The following is a 17034-nucleotide window of genomic DNA, read 5'->3' as shown; positions in this document are numbered from 1 at the left end:
TCTATTTAAAGACACGAAAACAAAACATCCGGCAGCAACATCAAAATCATACTTTCCCCTAAAAGTCACTGACTTCCTGATTCATATGAAACCCCACCATTCTTTTCCTAACTGCAGGGAAAATTACTTGCGCGGCGGGGCAGGAAACCAAGCTATTTGCCCAAGTAGCAGCACGTAAAACTGAGACTGTAGAAGTGAGAAGGACAAAAACAAGTTAATTTTCGATGTCGAAAAAGAGGCCGGAGGTGGGATAGGAAACAACTTGAGGGGAGCAGAGATCGGACGCCTCTACTACACCTTTCCCTGCTCGACTTGCCAAAATTTCCTAAAAGGGCAGCGTGTTGTGTTCAAAGACCGTCTTAACGTTTTGCCAGGTTTTATTATACTTGTTGTATACACAGACAATACAAACGGGCGAAAAACCAAAACATTTTTTTTCCAGTGGAGTTCGCAACTTGTAGAAATAAGTATTCAAGTGCACAGACATAACAGGAACAAATATTGTTTTTGTTTTCTTTCCTTTTTTTGTTTGCTTGTTTTTTTTAAAAAAAATCACAACAATCATTTACAGAAGAGCAAAAAAATATACACACGGTTAAAACCCTGAATTTCTATTTGGGAACTTTTCCCGCCCCTCTGTCGATTGAAATCTAAAGTACATAATTTTGCCTGATGCATATTTCAAGGTTCGTTCCCTTCCCACCCCCATATTAAAAAAAAGGTATAGATTTCCTACACAAAATTCGAAGACTGGCTACTCTACATCAACAAGGGTCTTAGGTGGGTGGGTGGGACTCGGTCAGGTATTAAATGCTCGAATTAACAGGATTTTTTCTTTTAAAATAAAAGAAAACCACTCTTAACTGGCACCACCTAGTCTATTATTCCCCAGGAAGGCTGTTTTCAGGTACTTACTTTTCCATTAAAAATATAAATTAAATTAAAATTTTTTAAAAAAATTCAAACTAAATGCAATTTTAAAATGTACAGCTCACGAAGTCATCTTCACTGGACTACACTATGGGTACCAACAAATCAGTCGTCTATTATCGGTTGTAGCTTGTTCATTACAAAGATTTACAGCAATAGAAATCAACTGAAGCGGGTTGAGGGGAGGACGAGAATGGAGAAAGGGAGAGAGAGAAATTGAATGGCCTCTCTAGGCGAACCAGCAATGGACTCGGGAGGAAGAGCAGGCAGAGGAGGCAGACGGAAAAAAGAATAGTTGCGCATGTAAATATGGATTAAAATCAAGAGGATCAGTGGGATAAGTTTGCAACCAATCCCCCTATTCATTCACTGATTGTCTGCTTGAAAAGTGGGCATTTAGATCGGTCTTAATCTGAGCTAACTTTTCTTGAAGGAGTGCTCACACTTATAAAGCGCTGCCTAAACAAACTAAAATCTTAATAGGGTTTATGTCCAGGCGTTGGATTACGCCGTAGATCCCAAAGATTTCACTGACAGAGTTAAGCACATGCTTAGCCAGTAATCACATGCTTAACTCGCCCCTCCCCGCGCATTAGAATCAACTGGATGTTAAACAGTTGGTTTAATTTACAGCACACTCATATCCATCGCTACAAGGCAGAAATCCCACCGATTTCAAATAAACATTTGCTCCCGTGTAAGGGTGCGCAAAACAATAGCCTTGAGCTGAATCGTGTTCTTAATCTTTATTTCCAGTACCCTAGTCCTAAACATGCCCAGCGAAGGAAATTCGGGGAGAAGCGCGCTCAAGATTGAAATCCGGGGCTGTTTATAAATGCTGCAATCCTAAACATGCTTATTACGGAGTTAGAATGCTTTGGACTGAAGAGGAATTTGCCGGCTATAATCCTATACATACACACTTGCCCGGAAGTAGGTTTCATTGACCTCCTTGGGACTTATTTCTGGATAGGCACCGTATAAGACTGCACTGTTGCTTTCTAAGGAATAGAGTATAGGCTCTGGCTGTTGTTAGACCCATTGATTTATTAAACGAGGCTTGAAAGCACCTAACAATTGTTTCGAGACTGCACTCACTATGAGAAAGGAAGCCCCACTGATACTTTTTATAATTAGTATTAGACATTTGGTGGTGGTTGGTATTGTTGTGATTTGGCCACCTGTGTACATAACGCTTTGCAAACTGCGATCCTAGTGATACAGAATCGGAAAAAACTCTTTGGAAATCGGTGGGATTTACTAGTCAACCTGTTCATGATCCGAGTGCAACTTCTGCAACAGAGAATAGATAGGTTGTAGGCACACTTTAGATCTATCCATCCACATCCTATGCGTAGTTACACGAAAGGAAATATCGCTAAATTCAATGGCTCTTACTTCCAAGTAAGTGCACATAGGATCGCGAACTAAAGAGCCCCATTGATTTCAATTAGAGGGATTTAAGCGAATTATTCTTTGCAGCCTATGCACCTCCATAAGGGGGGGGGGAGTGAAATTTACACCCGAGTAAGTATAACTAGGATTGCGCTGTAAACGTGACTAGATCGCTCCCAAAGAAGTTATTATGCATCTCCCACCAATATTGCAGTCCTATAAATTCGATAGGGTCCCACTGCAAATTCACAGTAGGCTCTGCTTCTAAATAAGCATACGGTCGATCGTCACATAACTTCTCAGCTGCGAAATTGTAGCAATTAGCCACGTATACTTGAATTCAAATTCCCCTAAAATGGCAGTGCATGCAAAATTACACACTACACTCCCCCCTTCATTTCACTGCGAATGTGCGAAATATTCGCTTAACGATCTCATACAGGGCATTAAAAGTGTTTAACTTTAGTATGGATCATGCGCAAAGGACTCAATTTCTTAACCCCTTTGAGACTAAGGTGCCAATTAAACCACCAATCCACAATCCAGAAAGACAGAGGTAAGTGGAATTCACACACCATTCTTATGCAAGTGTAATAGGCGACGAGTCCTTTCCTTTTCTGCGGAACTTACTTCCACAGAAGTGTTAACTGAATTTCTGGATCCATTCATATTAACTTTAATTAATGCCTAGTTGTGTTCATTTCATTGTTGTAGTTTAATTCCCTTAACACTGTTTTGGGAATCCGCTTCCAGCTCACATTAGAAAAGAGGAAGATGACTTTTTAATATTAAAAAATAAATTTGTCAGGATATTAAATACAGGCAAGTATGCGCATATTTATGTCTCAACTAAGGACAAGAAGTTTCCCACTAAATCCACTAACATCCTTCTAGAAAGTTTTGAGTCCCTTTTCTTTTTCTTTCAAAGTGAGCGAGCGCGAAATAACGTTACGAAATAGGCTAAACTGGTGGGCTTAGTCTGCAGACTCAAAACCATCGGCAAGTCTGTCTTTTCAGCCGCTTTTGCCGGGTAAAGTACCAGGACCCTTAGTAAGGACGCTTAGGATTGCAGCCTTAACAGCATTAAATTTGGATAAGCAACTGAAGGGCGCTGTGCGAACCCTAACAGAAGTTAGCTTTCATGGCGCTGAAAAGGTCCCATTGTGCTCCGCAGAATAACTGTTACCTGGGCGGGTTGGTATCCAAACCACTGCCAGTGCGATCCTAACTCAGGATGCAGACCAGTTCGCAGTCACTTGGGAGTAAGTCAACTGAGCACAGCGTACTGACTTCCAAACAAAATAGTCCTAGGCTTGAGCGGCGAGGAACGGGTTTCCTCCCAAACAAAGCTGTATGCATAGGACTGCAGTTTTAGGATGAAGGTTAGGATCCGCACTCTCAGCCTTTAACCATCTTTACTGCAAGGACCAGTTGAGACGGCTAAACGGGGTCACGATTTTCGTTGCCTTGATCCGAATGGGTTACCCCTTAAGTGGAGTGACTTAATACGGATCAAGGAAACGTCTGACTTCTCCCTGCAGGAGTTTGGGGACCTGGGTACAAACAACATGGGGGGGGGAGCTGGGGAGCGTTCCCTATGTTCCTTTTGCTTTTTCCAGGGGCGAAGCGATTAAAATCACCACTTCAGATGGGAAAGAGAGATGGAGAGAGAGAAACAACAATTTCTCGTCGCGGGTGCCGATCCCCCCCCCCCCCACTGCGAAGCTAAAGTGGGTTCCGTGCGCCGATGTGCCGCTCGCGCCCTAACGCGCGTGCGTGAGCGAAGAAAAAGCGGAAGGAGAGCGAAAGAGAGGGTGCTTGACTGCGCGTGCGCAGGTTCCCGGAGAAAGAGAGGCGCTCGAGTGACGCGCCTAACTAAGCGCCCAGCCTCTCGCGCAGGCGCCGAAGCTTGGCGGGAAGGAATTGGCGGGAAGGGAGAACCGTTGAGGGGAGGGGGATGTATGTGTGGTGGGGCGTGGGGGGGGGTAAAGGGCCGCCTCTCTAGCTGTGCGAGTAGAAGCCGTAGTAGCCGATGTCCTTGGCGCAGGTCTTGTCGCAGTCCCTGGGCGCCAGGGCGGGCTCGCTCTTGAGCGGCGAGGAGCTCTCGGAGGCCGGCGTGCCCGCCGGGGAGAGCCGCCGGCGTTTGGCCTGCTCGTAAATCCCAGAGTCGGTCGAGTCGATGGACTTGATGGACGACGGCGTCTCGATCCAGCTCGAGTCGGACAAGTCCTTCGGGGGCTTCGAGTCCTCGGGGGGCTGCCCGGCCGAGGGGGGAGGCGGCGGAGGCGCCACCAAGGGGGAGCGCTCGGGGGGAGCCAGGCTGTCAGGCTCCTCGCCGCCGCCGCCGGCCCCTGTGGGCAAATAGGGGTTGCCCCCCGCGCGGGAGCTGCTCCCTCCGCCGCCGTTGGGCCAGCACGACAAGGCCTTAGCGCAATACTGAGGCGGGCTGCGCGCTCCCCAGCCCGACGGGTCCGGGTAGTAGCTGAGGGGCCGCGCAGTGCAGCCGGCGGCCTGCAGCGGGAGCGCCTTGACTCCGGCCGCCGCGTAGGACAACAGGGTGGCGGCGTTTCCCGCCAAATCGCCCGCCGGGTCGTAGGCCGAGGCTGCCGCTGCGGCGGCAAAGTCCAGCCTGTTGTTGGCGGGCGTGACGAACCAGCGCTGAGGGGAGGGAGCGCCGGGCTCCTCGGCTTGCTGAGGGGACAGCAGCCCGTTGGGGTGAGGCACCCCCCGCTCCGGAACCGGCCCTCCGGGGCCCACGCCGGCTCCCGCGCCGGCCCCCGGGTGGTGGTGGTGGTGGAAGCCGCGGGACTTGGCGTAGTTGCTGACGAACTGGTCCTGCAGGAAAGAGCCTGCCGCCGCGGCTGCCATGGCGTAGCGGGCACCCGGCACGATCTGCGAGCGAGGGGAGTCGTTGGGCGACGGGGTCAGGCGGTCCATGTCGCAACCCGTGTAGATCCTGAGGGGAAGGGGAGAGCGGGAAGGAGGAAGGGAGACATGTGGGTGACGGGTCAGTCGGCGGGAGAGAGGACGCAGAGCAACGTGGCCGCCCTTTAACCGCCGCCCTCCCCCAAAAAACAACGTCAAGAGAGCCGCTTCGGGGCTCAAATCCTTGCTCAACTCACTGGGCGTTACTGTCGTCAGGGGTACCAACTTGAATAAAATATTGAGGGCCCTGCATAATCGATCATGTGAACATGGTGCATGCACAGCATTTAAATGGCAATGTCCATCAATTTTGGGGAAGTGGCCCCCTCAATTTTGGGGGGGAGGGTGAAGACCCCTCAGCTCCTAGGAGTTGACTTCTATACCTGTCGTGGCATCTCAGGCCTACCTCACGGGATTGTGGTGGTTAAAGGGGGGCGTTTGCACGCCTCTCTGAAGTCTTAATGATCAGTATAGTATGCATGACTAGTGTTCAACCTATCGGATTCTAGTGTCCCTCCTGTAGTTAGGGAGGTAGCAGCCCTTCAAGTGCTCCAAGACCCCCAATTCCTATCAGTCCCAGCCACTGTGGCCATTGGTCAGCACTGATGAAAAATGGGGGGGGGGTCACAGGTTTCTAGTTCCTGGATTAAGTTAATCTCGTAAATCAAGTCGTCGAGGCATCTGAGCATGCGTCAAGTTTCTCTGCAGCCACACACCCACCACGCACATAAAGGAGAAGAGCAGCAAGGTGACAACCTGACTTCCCAGGCGGGCTTTGTGCTAGGGTTGCCACTCTCCTCCCTTTTAACAAGGGGAGGACAATCAACCTCCGTCCCACAGCAGTAAATGGGAGTAACGCTCATTTCTTCTCATCTGGCTTAAAAAGGAAAAAAAAATGTGTGGCTGCAGCTCAGGAGCCTTCTTAAATTATAAAAAGTCAAACACCAGACTCTGCTCTAAAATGAAGAATTCGGGCCAGTTAAGAACCGACAGATCTTGGAATGATTGGGTCCCCACTTCCCAAATTTCCTGTAAATGATGGTTGGGCTGGAGATAATAGGAGGATCTTGGGAAGAATGGCGGAGTTCTCCGCTATAATTTCTAGGGCAGCCTTCCTCAACCTAGGGCTGATGAGAGTTGTAGTCCAAAGCATCTGGAAGTGGCTGTCCTAAGCAAATAAGGACCACAAATAAGGGAGAGTAAGACTGCAATGTCTTCAGGACCTTGGACAAGCGCCTCTCTAGGGCTTCTTGTCTCTAGACTCTTGACAAGTCTAAGGCTCTGAGCGAGGTATTGGCAGAACAAAACACATGTCCTTGGGAATCAAGCAGACCAGAGATTAAACCTCAGGAGGTATCCAAGGTCAGTACTTCTATAACCATTCGCCTGGGGAAGAGCTAGATTCTTGGGAGGTCCGGGAGATTAGAGTAAGGAGGAATCGACTACACGAGCTCTAAGAAAGCACCTGGTTTTCTATTCTATTCTAGTCATAATACAGAGGACCCATGAAATGAACAATCCAAAAACCTTTGATTCGAGAACCTGAAGCTGCAATCCTAAACATGGGTAGTGGAGAAACAAGTCCCCATTGACCTCAACGGGACTTAGTTCTGAGGATTGCAGTAAGCAACAGCTGGACAGACGAGCCCAGGAAGAGTCAGTGCTGAAAACTGCAGGGTCAGATCGGACTAGATAAGTGACGTGACCAGATTACTCTTAAGGGGGCTGGGCTGCTTACTCTAGATAATCACAATTCTCATTCGAAAGAGCTACAAGCTTCAAATCACGATGGGCATTTTTTAAAAAACTTCAAAACAATTTTATACAGTGCAAGGAATCTCCCTTTCCAGAAAACGGTATTTCAGGACGTCCCTGCAACTTCACTGAACAGTAAAATGCTTGGGAGGGGGGATCCAGTGGGGTTATTTCGCGGAGAGAAACTAGCACAAGGGAAGTCTACATTTCTGCCCCTTGGATCCAAGAAACTAAACAAAACCCAAGGGACCCAGAACCCTTAAAGTAACCTGCAACCACCCCACGAAAAGGCAGCATTCCTAACCCCTTAAATCAACGGAGCCCCGTGGATAAGGAGAAGCCTAGAGCTTCAGACAAGGCAGCGCACCTGGAGATCCAGAGAGGAAGAGGATCGCTGCCTGGCTTGGAGCCCAGAATCCAATCAACTGAGTCCTCGTCTGCTTGATAACTAACCCAGACAAGGAAACATTGGATTACGTCAGATTCACTAAAGTACACGTACTACTTTTGTTTTAAAAGGCGTCCTTTTTTAAAGAGGGCGGGTGGGGTGGGGAGAACTAGACTAGGCTTTTTTCTCCCTGGCCAGATTTATTTATTACCATAAAAAGGGAACCAACAGCGTGCAAAAGGTTAAGACTGGTTTTTCATTTTATTTTAAACAAGGCACCCCACCCGTCCTGCAAGAATAAGCCTGCCAGTGGGGTAAATCGACGCAGGCCCAAATACACGCAACAGGTACTCCGGGGCCATTTGTAGCAAACAGCAGGCGAGGCAGCCTCTGAGCGGTTCCCTGAATAGGCTGCTTAACGAGCTAAGCGCCAGCGGCTGTGCGAGCAGAGACCAGCCAGGCGGCGTTCAATTGCAACCGCTCCGACCATCTGAGGGGGCAGGCACACGATCACACCCTTTTATTCTCTTCCCAAGGTTGCTAATAAGAAACGGTTGATCGCCGCGCAACGGAAAACGAGGAGATCTATAGCGCGGGAAGCCAGCAAGAACCGAGTTCCGCGCGCTGCTGTTGCGCCAGTATGATTGCTTTGTGCACGACTCTGTCGCCGTAATTGAGGAAAGGGCCCGCACTGATTAACTCTTGCTAACTTGCCACCTGTTTCTTTGGATGACCTTGCGGTCGAGGCTGTTTACATTACGCATGGATTTAAATCTCTAGGAACTTTCGAAATAAATCCTGCATTGTAAGCTGGAGGAGAGGAGAGAGCGGGGTGGTTGGAGCGTGTTAAGGGATAGTTGTCCCCTGCCGCTGCGGGAAATTGCTATTGCGCGCCTGGAGAAAGGGGAAATAAAGCCTTTAGTGGCAAATACCCTTCACCATATGTAGGGAACTGTTTGTACATTCTAGGTCAGATTTGGGCTTTCGGGAACTTCCTGCTCCGCTCAGAAAGGAGCGATGCAGCATCCGTTTCCAACAAATTTCAGTACCTTGGAGAGTGACTTCAGTGTTGCTTGCACTGTGCTAGCTCCCCCATTGACTTTACCCATCCGGATTTGCACTCCCTCTTGGAAGCTGTTTGTGGATTGCGACCTAAAAAGGTTGCTTCTAAATCGCCACTGAAGCAGGACGAAGAAGCCGAGGAAAGGGTCCCTTCAGGCCCCAGGCAAGGCACGTTTCTCCAACACGTGTCTGGAAGGCTGGGTAAACCTTTCCAAAAGCCAGGCCCAAGGAACACAGGCAGGGTCAGCATACTTTTTCCTCTACAGCCCTGAGGACCTCGGGGCCACCTGGTGACTGGCCCCCATCAGCCTGCCATCCGCTGCACGTTTACCTGGGAGAAACCCCACTGCGCACAGCGGGAATTACTCCCGAGTAACGCGCGCGCGCGCACACATGGGGCTGCGCTGCTAGCCTTACGGGGTCCTCTTGGGTCTCCAGCATCAGCCCCAGACGGCCTTCTCCCAGCACAGATGGTGCTTTTCCTTTCCCAAGGATCTAATGGCAATGGCAGCCCCTCTCGCAACATTGCCCCCCTTTACCAACACCAGTCCACAGATCTGCGTGTGGTTGGTGTCTTCCCGACAGAGGAGGAAGGTCGAGGATGAGTCAGGATCTTGAGGAAGGGGGGTGCTGTTTTTGGAGAGGGGAGGAGGGGGTCACAGGAAGCAGCAAAGAGTCAGGTTGTTTCTAAAATCGATTTCGCTGATGCGAAGCCTAGAGGTGAAATCAGGGCGCCTGGGAAATCACCGACAGTTTTGCGAAAAGTCTAAAAAAGCACATCTCACAATTTGAGGCAAAACTGGGGATAATTGGTGGCTCTAGGAAGAGAGACAAGCAAACATCAGCCGAAGGTCTTCTCCCGGGGGCAGCCTTTGTCCCTATGGGAACAGGCGAACTCTAAAGCTATTCTTCAGGGCCGCCGGCTGAGAAATTCTGGATAACTCGAAAACCTGGCTAAGCGCATCACCTATTTTGTAGCCATTCTTCTATCGCTTTTGTTAACACTCCTTTCCCTTTGACTTGTAGTTAAGTGGGGGTGGGGGGAGTAGGGACCGTCTTGCTTGGCAAACTTCTAATTAGATAAAATTCTAGTACTGGGTCCGCCGAACTTTCCTTATCCTCTCCATTTGTTTGGAAATGAATACGTCGCACACCTGATCAATTTGTCTAAGGGGCACTCCGCTATCAGTCAAATCTCAAAGCAATGACTACAGTCAGCTGTTTTAGACAGCAAAATCCAAGGAGTGTCAGAGGATGGGGGTGTTGTTTTAAAGACAGGTGATAACTTTTCGGGTTTTAAAAGCGCGTCTGCAAGCGCGTTTACTTCGATTCTAAGTAAGTCCCATTTGATTGACTTATTCTCTAGAAAGGAAGCTTGCGATCACTGCATTTGGCTCAAGTTAAACTTTAGGATCACGCAGAGCCGGTGAATTCCCTAAGATCGTGATCTCCTCGCCTAACCTGCCTCACAAGGTTGTTGTGTGATTGGAGGAAGAGCGGGATACGAAGGTAGTTAGGTCAATATTTATTTCTAACACAAAGAACTCGGGATCGTTTAAAGGGCCATTTCTTCGCACAAGTAACCTGCCCCTTCTTTCACAAGTCTGGTGTCAATAGGCAGGGCGCACCCTCCTGCGAGTAAACCCACAGAACTGAAGTCACGCCTTCCAAAGTGCAACTGTTACAATTGGGAATCGGGTAAGCAAAGGAGATGAGCCTGCACTCCCTACTCCTCTCCCCCCCCCCCGCTTCGTCATGCACCAAAATGTGAGCTGGACGACCAAACTGCGTGTGCCCACCTGCGCGCACTTCTGGGAGCATCATTCGCACGACCTACTCTGCCAGCGCCTGCTAAGGGTGCGGAAGACTCCCAAAGTCCTAGTTATACAGCAGCCTCGCCAAAGGGGATGGGGGAGAGAAACGGAGTGGGTTGCAGGAGCCCAGGGTCAGTTCCTCTTTGGGGAAGCCGGAAAAAGGCAACGAACATTTAACGGAGCCGTTCTTTTCAAGGGAGGTGAAGAAAGCTACCCCGATCTAAACATTTTCCTACTACTAGCCAGCAGAGGATAAAAAGACTCAAGTCCACAGTTGACTTACGTGTCATAGTTATCTCGGAAGCCTTTTGCAAAAGGGTTGTGATCTATTTTCAGCTGTGTGATCTGTGGAGGGGAGGGAAAGCAAGAGTCAGAGGTGCTTCCTTGGATAGCACATTTCACACTTGAGGATTAGTACTACTAATAAATATAAATCCCACTCAACACCACCATCATTTAAAGCGGATATTCTGTTGTTTCATTTTGGGATTGCCACGCTAACAGGAAAGGAATAATGGTCATAGCAATAATATAGTATCAGCAGCACTACAGAACACGCCAACACGCGTACATATCCTCCCACCGATGAATTTCATTACCCTGATGGGCTAAAATGTTCTAAATTAACTTTCAAATGCAGTTAATTTTGCAACTCAGCCTAGAAACGCTGCACTTCCCTTTTTTTCAACCGGTGTGATCCAGCCGTTCAAACGACTTATCTTCGCGCTCGGGTGGGGGCTCCCTCACTGAACTCAGGGGGACCGACTTCCCAGTAAACTCGGCTCAGGATCGGGCTGCAAAGGCAGCTCACTTCGAGCCACGTGCTTTATTTACAGCGCCAGGACCCAACAGGCTGGCACGAGATGTAAATGAAAGCAAAAACCCGAGCCATTCAAGCAGAGCTGGTAGGCGCGCGAACAGCGGCCTCCTAGCCGCGTCTACTCAGATGCAAGTTCCATTGAGTACAATGGGGCTTCATCCCAAGGAAGTGGGGGTTGGACTGCAGCCTAAAGAAAGCTGTTTACAGTCTCCTGAAGCTGGTGTTTGTTTGTTTTACTTCCTTGGAACACCTAATTATTCTCCCTACTTTGGGATGAGGGAAGATTTTTAGCGTTTTAAAATATTATACATATTTGAAAATCGCGGAACTGGCTGCCCTGCGATCCCTGAAGATGCTCTTCAGAGTTAGGGACACAATATCTGAGCTCAGCTAAGGAGAACCCACGCCACCACTTCGCCCTCCGAGATCCCTGTCTTCCTGCCAACGCCTCCGCCGCGGGCTTCTGTCCCGAATTCAGAGCGGGATTCGGAGCGAACAGACAAAAAGCTCTTTACATCGGTGTTCTGGTAGGCGGTGACGGCGATAAACTGCGTCTCCGGGAAGGTGAAGGTTTGCACCCTGCCGGGCTGGCTGGTATCCTCCGTGCCGTCCTCGTTCACCTCCACCACGTGCAAGCGGGGCTGGTACTTGTGGAGGGATTGCAAGACCACCATCTGCGGGCGGAGAGAGAGAAAGGGTGGGTTGGAGCGGGTGGGTGCGGGAGACAAGAGCCCAGGCTTGACCGCGGTTGTTTTTAAGAGGAACAAGAAAGGGGAAGAAAGATCCACCGGGGATCGATAGCCTTCTTGCAGCGTCTGGGAGCCAGCAGTGTAGGAGCAAGCTTTGATCCGAAATCTTTCTTTCCCGCTCACCCCCCCCCCCAATCGCACTAGTAATTTCACGCACCTACCCAGCTCACCTTCGGAGATCGACCGCGGATTCCTTCGCCTTTCCCAATACCCCTCTTTGTTCTCCCTGATCCCGCCTATTTGCCTTTTCCTTTCCCTCGCGGTGGCTCGGTGGATCCGCTCAGTTCTTTTGAAACTGAAACCAGATCAGCTCTTACTCGGCTTCTGTTACAAAAGCGGGGAAATTGGGCGAAGGTGCGGGGATGCTATGATCCGCCGCCCTTAAGGTGTGGGTGAGGTGGCTCAATTGGAAAGCGAATGAAGGTGGTGTTAGGGATCCCTTAGGATCCACAAGCGAGAAGTCGATCGGGTTCTAAGGCAGTCCCAACTCAGAGCTGCAGATCGGCATGGGGCGAGGTTGCAAAGCGATAAAAGAAATCAAAGTCCCTCTTTCCTCCTCCTCCTCCTCCTTTTCTCTGGCTCTCGGGCGCAACGACTGACCTGCCCGTTGTTGTTCGAGGCGCCTTTATTGTTAGTCAATTTCAGCTTCCCGAAGGAGATTTCCTGGCGCATCCAGTGGGCTCCTGTGTTGGGGGAGTCTGGGTGCATATAAACTCGATTTCCTGAAGGCAGGCAGAAGGGACACGTTTGAAAACAAAACAACAAGAGACAGAGAGACCACTTTGGAAAGCAAGACACGAGGTGCGCCTCTTTCCTGCGCCCCTCCCCAAGCCCTTCACAGATGGCTCCATTCAATTCCCCAGTGGAAATTGACAGCGCTCAGGAGCCGCGGCGACTCCCCTTCGCTTCATCTTTATTTGATTTTAAAAATCTCAACGCGGGGAAGGATTAAAATAGCCATTCTACACACACACACACACACACACACACACACACACACACACACACACACACGAGAGAGAGAGAATAAATCCACTCTGTCTTTCCTCACCAGGCTTTCCAGGTCCCCCACCCCACCCGCCCTCCTTGGCGTCGCTTCCTCGGTCTAAGGCAGTCCAGCCAGGCTCCAATTAAGCCTTCTCACCTAAGCGACGTGCGCGCGTGTGGATGCGGAGAGGGAGAAGAGAGAGACGGGGGGAGCGAACGTGTTAATTGGGGAAGGACTCGCCTTGTACATTGGTGTCCGCTTTGCCGCAAGGCACCCATTTGCCGCCTTGAAATCTCCAGTGGTTTGGATCGGCCAGGATGACATCCACAAAAATATTGTAGTGAGCCGTGGGGTCCAGACCAGATATGTTAAAACTTAAGAAAGGGAACATTCGCCTGTTTGGAAGAGGGGGAGGAAAGAGATTTTACATGGAGGAAAAATAATCACAATAACAATATTTTAAAAATACATTTGGATGCCCTAGCACGCACACCTCTCACTAGATTTCTTCCAAGCCAGCGTCGATCTTGCTCTCCGCTTTAGGGAGTTGCAGACTGTAGTTTGCTCATAGCGGCTAAACGGACCTCATCGGACCGGGACGGAACCTCAGTTTTGAATGAGCACATTTGCCATCTTTTCTCTCTCCCTCTCTCGGATCGTGCGCCCAAGGCAATAACAGCTTCCTGCGTATTTCTCCTTAAGCCACAAGGCTAAAGCGCACGCTTCCAAGTAAAGCCGGCTGAAATGGACGAGAGCTCCTTCCGAGGAAACAGGGTTGCCACCAGGCAGTCAGACTCTGGTCCGAACCGCGATGGCTTGAATAAATAGTAGCTACCCTTGTTTCGAAATAGATTTGCTCGGAAACAAATCCCGGTGATTTCAGTGGAGCTTACTTTCAGGCGGTACTGTTTCTGATCCGGACGGAGCGCGGGGAAAATATGCAACCCGTGGAGTGCGATCCCAGTTGCAAAATGTCCTGCTCCTGTCCTAAACTGCTGGCCACGGGGCTCCCGGGCTCCCTAAAGGCAGAAGCCGCTCTCTGGCACAAGCCGCTTCTCAGGGTCGCCAGAGGAAATCGAGGAAACGAGCGGCAGCGGAGCGCAGCGCCCGCTAAAAAATGAAGTAGAATGAAGACTCACATAATTATTAATAATAATAATAATACAATTTTGTAGCGAGGGAGAAAACAATTGAGGTCTGCACGATAAAAGGTGCGTACTAAAATAAGAAGCGCCCCGAAGGTAAAAAAAAAAAAAGAAAGTAAGAAGGAGGTCACTTCTTTTTTGTTTTTTGTTTTCGGCCTTAAAAAGAAAAAAAGAAAAAGCTGCCGGTGTGAACTCCTCGACGAATTCCTGGTATTCGGTGCGTCGTCCAAAAGGAAAGAAAAACGGAGAAGGCGTGTGCATAAAGAAGAACAAGAAAAGTTTTGAGCAAACCTCAAAGAAGGAAGGAAAGTCGGTTGGAGCTAAGGAAGCTCTTCCAGCGGAAAGGTTATTGGAGTTCGAAGGGGTTGCTTTGGTTTTTGCCTTTGCGTCTTTTATTCCACCTTCCACCCTCCCCGCCGCCTTTGCCTTGCGCCTCGCTGGCGTTTCTTTCCCGCCCTCGCCACCCCATCCCGCCGCTCCCGCTCTCCTCCGGGCGCCGCCGCCGCCGCTTACCTGCCTTGCTTGGTTATGATCATCTCGGTCTGGTGCCGGTGGAACTTCAGCCAGAGCGGCCTGTTGCATAGGTAGACCTGCGCCTTTCCCGGGACAAGCCCGGCTTGCGCCGAGGGGAACTGATAGAAGGGAGAGCCTTGGTACGAGGGGCCGTACTGCTGAGGGTAAGGGTAGCCGGCGGCCGGGTAGCCCTGCGGGGCCGAGTTGGACAGCAGGCTGTTGTAGGCTCCGTTGGCGATGACCGGGTGGTGCGCCATGTATCGGCTGGGGCTGGCGATGGAGAAGGCGGCCGCGTGCGGGTTGTGCTGGCCCGGGTAGGGGAACATGCTGGCAGCCGTCGGGGGAGCCGACGCGGCGGCCGGAGGCGCGCTGGACGCGGCTGCGGCCGCGGGCGACGAGAGCAGGTAGCGATCGGCCGCGGCCGCCGCCGCCGCTGCTGCTGCTGCTGCTGCCGCTGCCGCAGCCGCGGCCGCTCCATCGAAGGAGGGGCGCAACTGCTCCGCGGCGCCACCGCCGCCGCCGCCGTCCAAGACGACGGGCGAGAGTTTGGCGCGCTGTTGCTGCTGCTGCGGAGGCTGAGGCTGCTGTGGCGGTGGCTGCTGTTGCGCGTCCCCTGGCGGGTCTTTGGAGTCAGAGAAATTGTCTGCCTCGGCCTGATTCGTCATCCCCCCCCTGGCGAGTTTTTTCAGAGGTGAACTCCTCTCCAGGTTGTCAGCGCTCGACGACAGGATGGCGGCGGCGGCGGCGGGATGGTGGTGGTGCGGATGGTGATGGTGAGGATGCTCGTGCAAGGCAAGCTCGGATCCGCCCGACGCGTAAGCGCCGCCGCTCACATGGAGAAATTTCTTGGAGAGCATCATCGACGGAGGCGACAGACAATGCTCCAGCTGCATCGCTCCAGCCCGCGCTCTCGATTTGCCTGCCCGCCCCCCCCCAAAGCAAGCCCTGGCGGTGGTGCTTGGGTTTTTTTCTTTGCTTTCTTAAGGCCACCACCGCCGGGCCCTCATCCTGGGGCCCCTCCTCGGCGAGGTATCCAGAGATGCTTCTCCCACCACCCAAGGCTGGTCCCAAACTGAAGCCACGATTGCAGTCTCTTTTCTCGGGGCCCCCACCACCACCACGCTCCCTCCTTCTTCCTCTTCTCCTTCTTCTTCTTCTCCTTCTCCCGGATTTCTCCCCGGGAGGAGAGATTGGCCAATTGACACCGCGCAGCAATCAGCCAAGCCACACTTTTGATCTCCCTGCTTGCGGAGCGCATGAAACGGCTCCTGCATTGGTTCACCCGCTGACTGTAATTTAATTAGATAGACATTAATTAGGATAATCACCTGGCTCCCGGTCGCGACGAGCAAGGCAAATGGATGGAGAGAGACTTTTAAAAATAAAATAAAATAAATATTATTAATATGATTGCGGGGGTGGGAAGGGGATAGGAAAGCTGTGCTGAGAGGTTGTTTGTGTTTGTCATAACTGTGTGACCTTTTTTGTTGGGGGGAGGAGGAGGAAAGACACTCAAGAGCACCTTAAGGAGGAGAGAGCGAGAGAGGGAGAGAATTTGGGCTTTAGGATCAGTCCCCACCTGACGCCATACAGGCCAGGGGTCCAATCGCCCACCCGCGATGTCCTGACTCCTAACAACGTGTTTCCACCGCAGGTTTCGGCTCCCTTTATTTGGCATCCGAAGCAGGCGACCCAGAGCCCAGAGCCTAGGATGAGACTGGCCAGAGGCCCCACCTCTTCAGGTGCCAGCGATTGACAGGCCACCCTCCTTCACTCTCAACTATTAACACGAATTGACCACGCGAGAAAAGCGCCGCTGCTGCCACACAAAATACAATACGCGATGATATCAGGACGCGTCAGGGTCAGCTTCATCCCGGACTGTCCTCGTGGAAATAATAATAATAGTAGTAATTATTATTTCCCTCTAATTCCCCCCTCCCCCTCCCTGCCCCTCCGTGTCCAAAACAACACCAGCTCCCAGCATAGAAAAGTAACTACAACCCTGGGGGGTAGAAAGGGAACGGGGGGGACAACACCCCTTCTCTTTTTCTCCATCCATATTCATCCAAAGTATTATTTCCTTTCAGTTTTGAAATAATCATAAGCTTGAAGTGCCTTAATGTATTTGCCTTGATGTTTACGGGCTCTTTGGTAAATAAATATTTTATCTGCACGCAGTGCATGCGAGGGAGATTATCAGAGACAAGCCGCGCACGAGGCATCCATCTCCAGTCAGAGCGACATTCTCCAAAGCCCCCACTTCAACCTCTCTCTTCCCTGCACCGTCGCTTTCTTCAGGCTTGTGTTCCTTCGGTATTTTTGAATATTTTTCTTTCACACGGAGCTCTCTCCTGTGATAATAAGACGGTTGTCACAAGTAATTACCTGGATTTCGTAGGAATAAATTAACATGCTGCTAGAATCAGAGGAAAGATGTTCTAAAACACACTTTTTTTTTATTTGAAAAGAGAGCGAGAGAGACGGATTTTAAAAATCCAGGCTTAGTTAAACACTTTGAAGGCCATTGGTTTCAACAGGAGAGGTTTG

The 17034-nt window shown here is 50.7% G+C and overlaps 1 protein-coding gene across 2 annotated transcripts; it reads right to left on the bottom strand.

Annotated features, from left to right (window-relative positions):
- Nucleotides 1-359: 359 nt before the first annotated feature.
- On the bottom strand, nt 360-15747 carry TBR1 (T-box brain transcription factor 1). Of its 2 annotated transcripts, XM_081192459.1 has the most exons (7): nt 14485-14853; nt 13067-13221; nt 12439-12560; nt 11605-11763; nt 10553-10614; nt 7373-7453; nt 360-5281 (listed from the first exon to the last, which is right to left on the bottom strand). In XM_081192459.1, exons 1-7 carry the CDS (start codon nt 14808-14810, stop codon nt 4327-4329), a joined length of 1860 nt encoding a protein of 619 aa, XP_081048585.1. In that variant the 5' UTR covers nt 14811-14853; the 3' UTR covers nt 360-4326. The 2 variants fall into 2 exon arrangements, with proteins under 2 accessions (XP_081048585.1, XP_081048584.1); XM_081192458.1 differs by lacking the exon at nt 7373-7453 and having other exon boundaries at nt 14485-15747.
- Nucleotides 15748-17034: the final 1287 nt, after the last annotated feature.

The sequence above is a fragment of the Podarcis bocagei genome, assembly GCF_964188305.1.
Source record: "Podarcis bocagei genome assembly, chromosome: 1".
Taxonomy (NCBI): Eukaryota; Metazoa; Chordata; class Lepidosauria; order Squamata; family Lacertidae; genus Podarcis; species Podarcis bocagei.
Note: the sequence above shows the minus strand (reverse complement) of the source record. Positions and strands in the feature narration are given on the sequence as shown.

Excerpts from the sequence above, each read along its gene's own strand:
- TBR1 (XM_081192458.1), bottom strand. The coding sequence starts at position 15,377 with ATGCAGCTGGAGCATTGTCTGTCGCCTCCGTCGATGATGCTCTCCAAG. Across the intron at positions 11,764-12,438 it reads CCTCGAACAACAACGGGCAG|ATGGTGGTCTTGCAATCCCT; the intron begins GTCAGTCGTTGC and ends CTCCGCCCGCAG. Across the intron at positions 5,282-10,552 it reads TTCCGAGATAACTATGACAC|GATCTACACGGGTTGCGACA; the intron begins GTAAGTCAACTG and ends CCTTCCCCTCAG.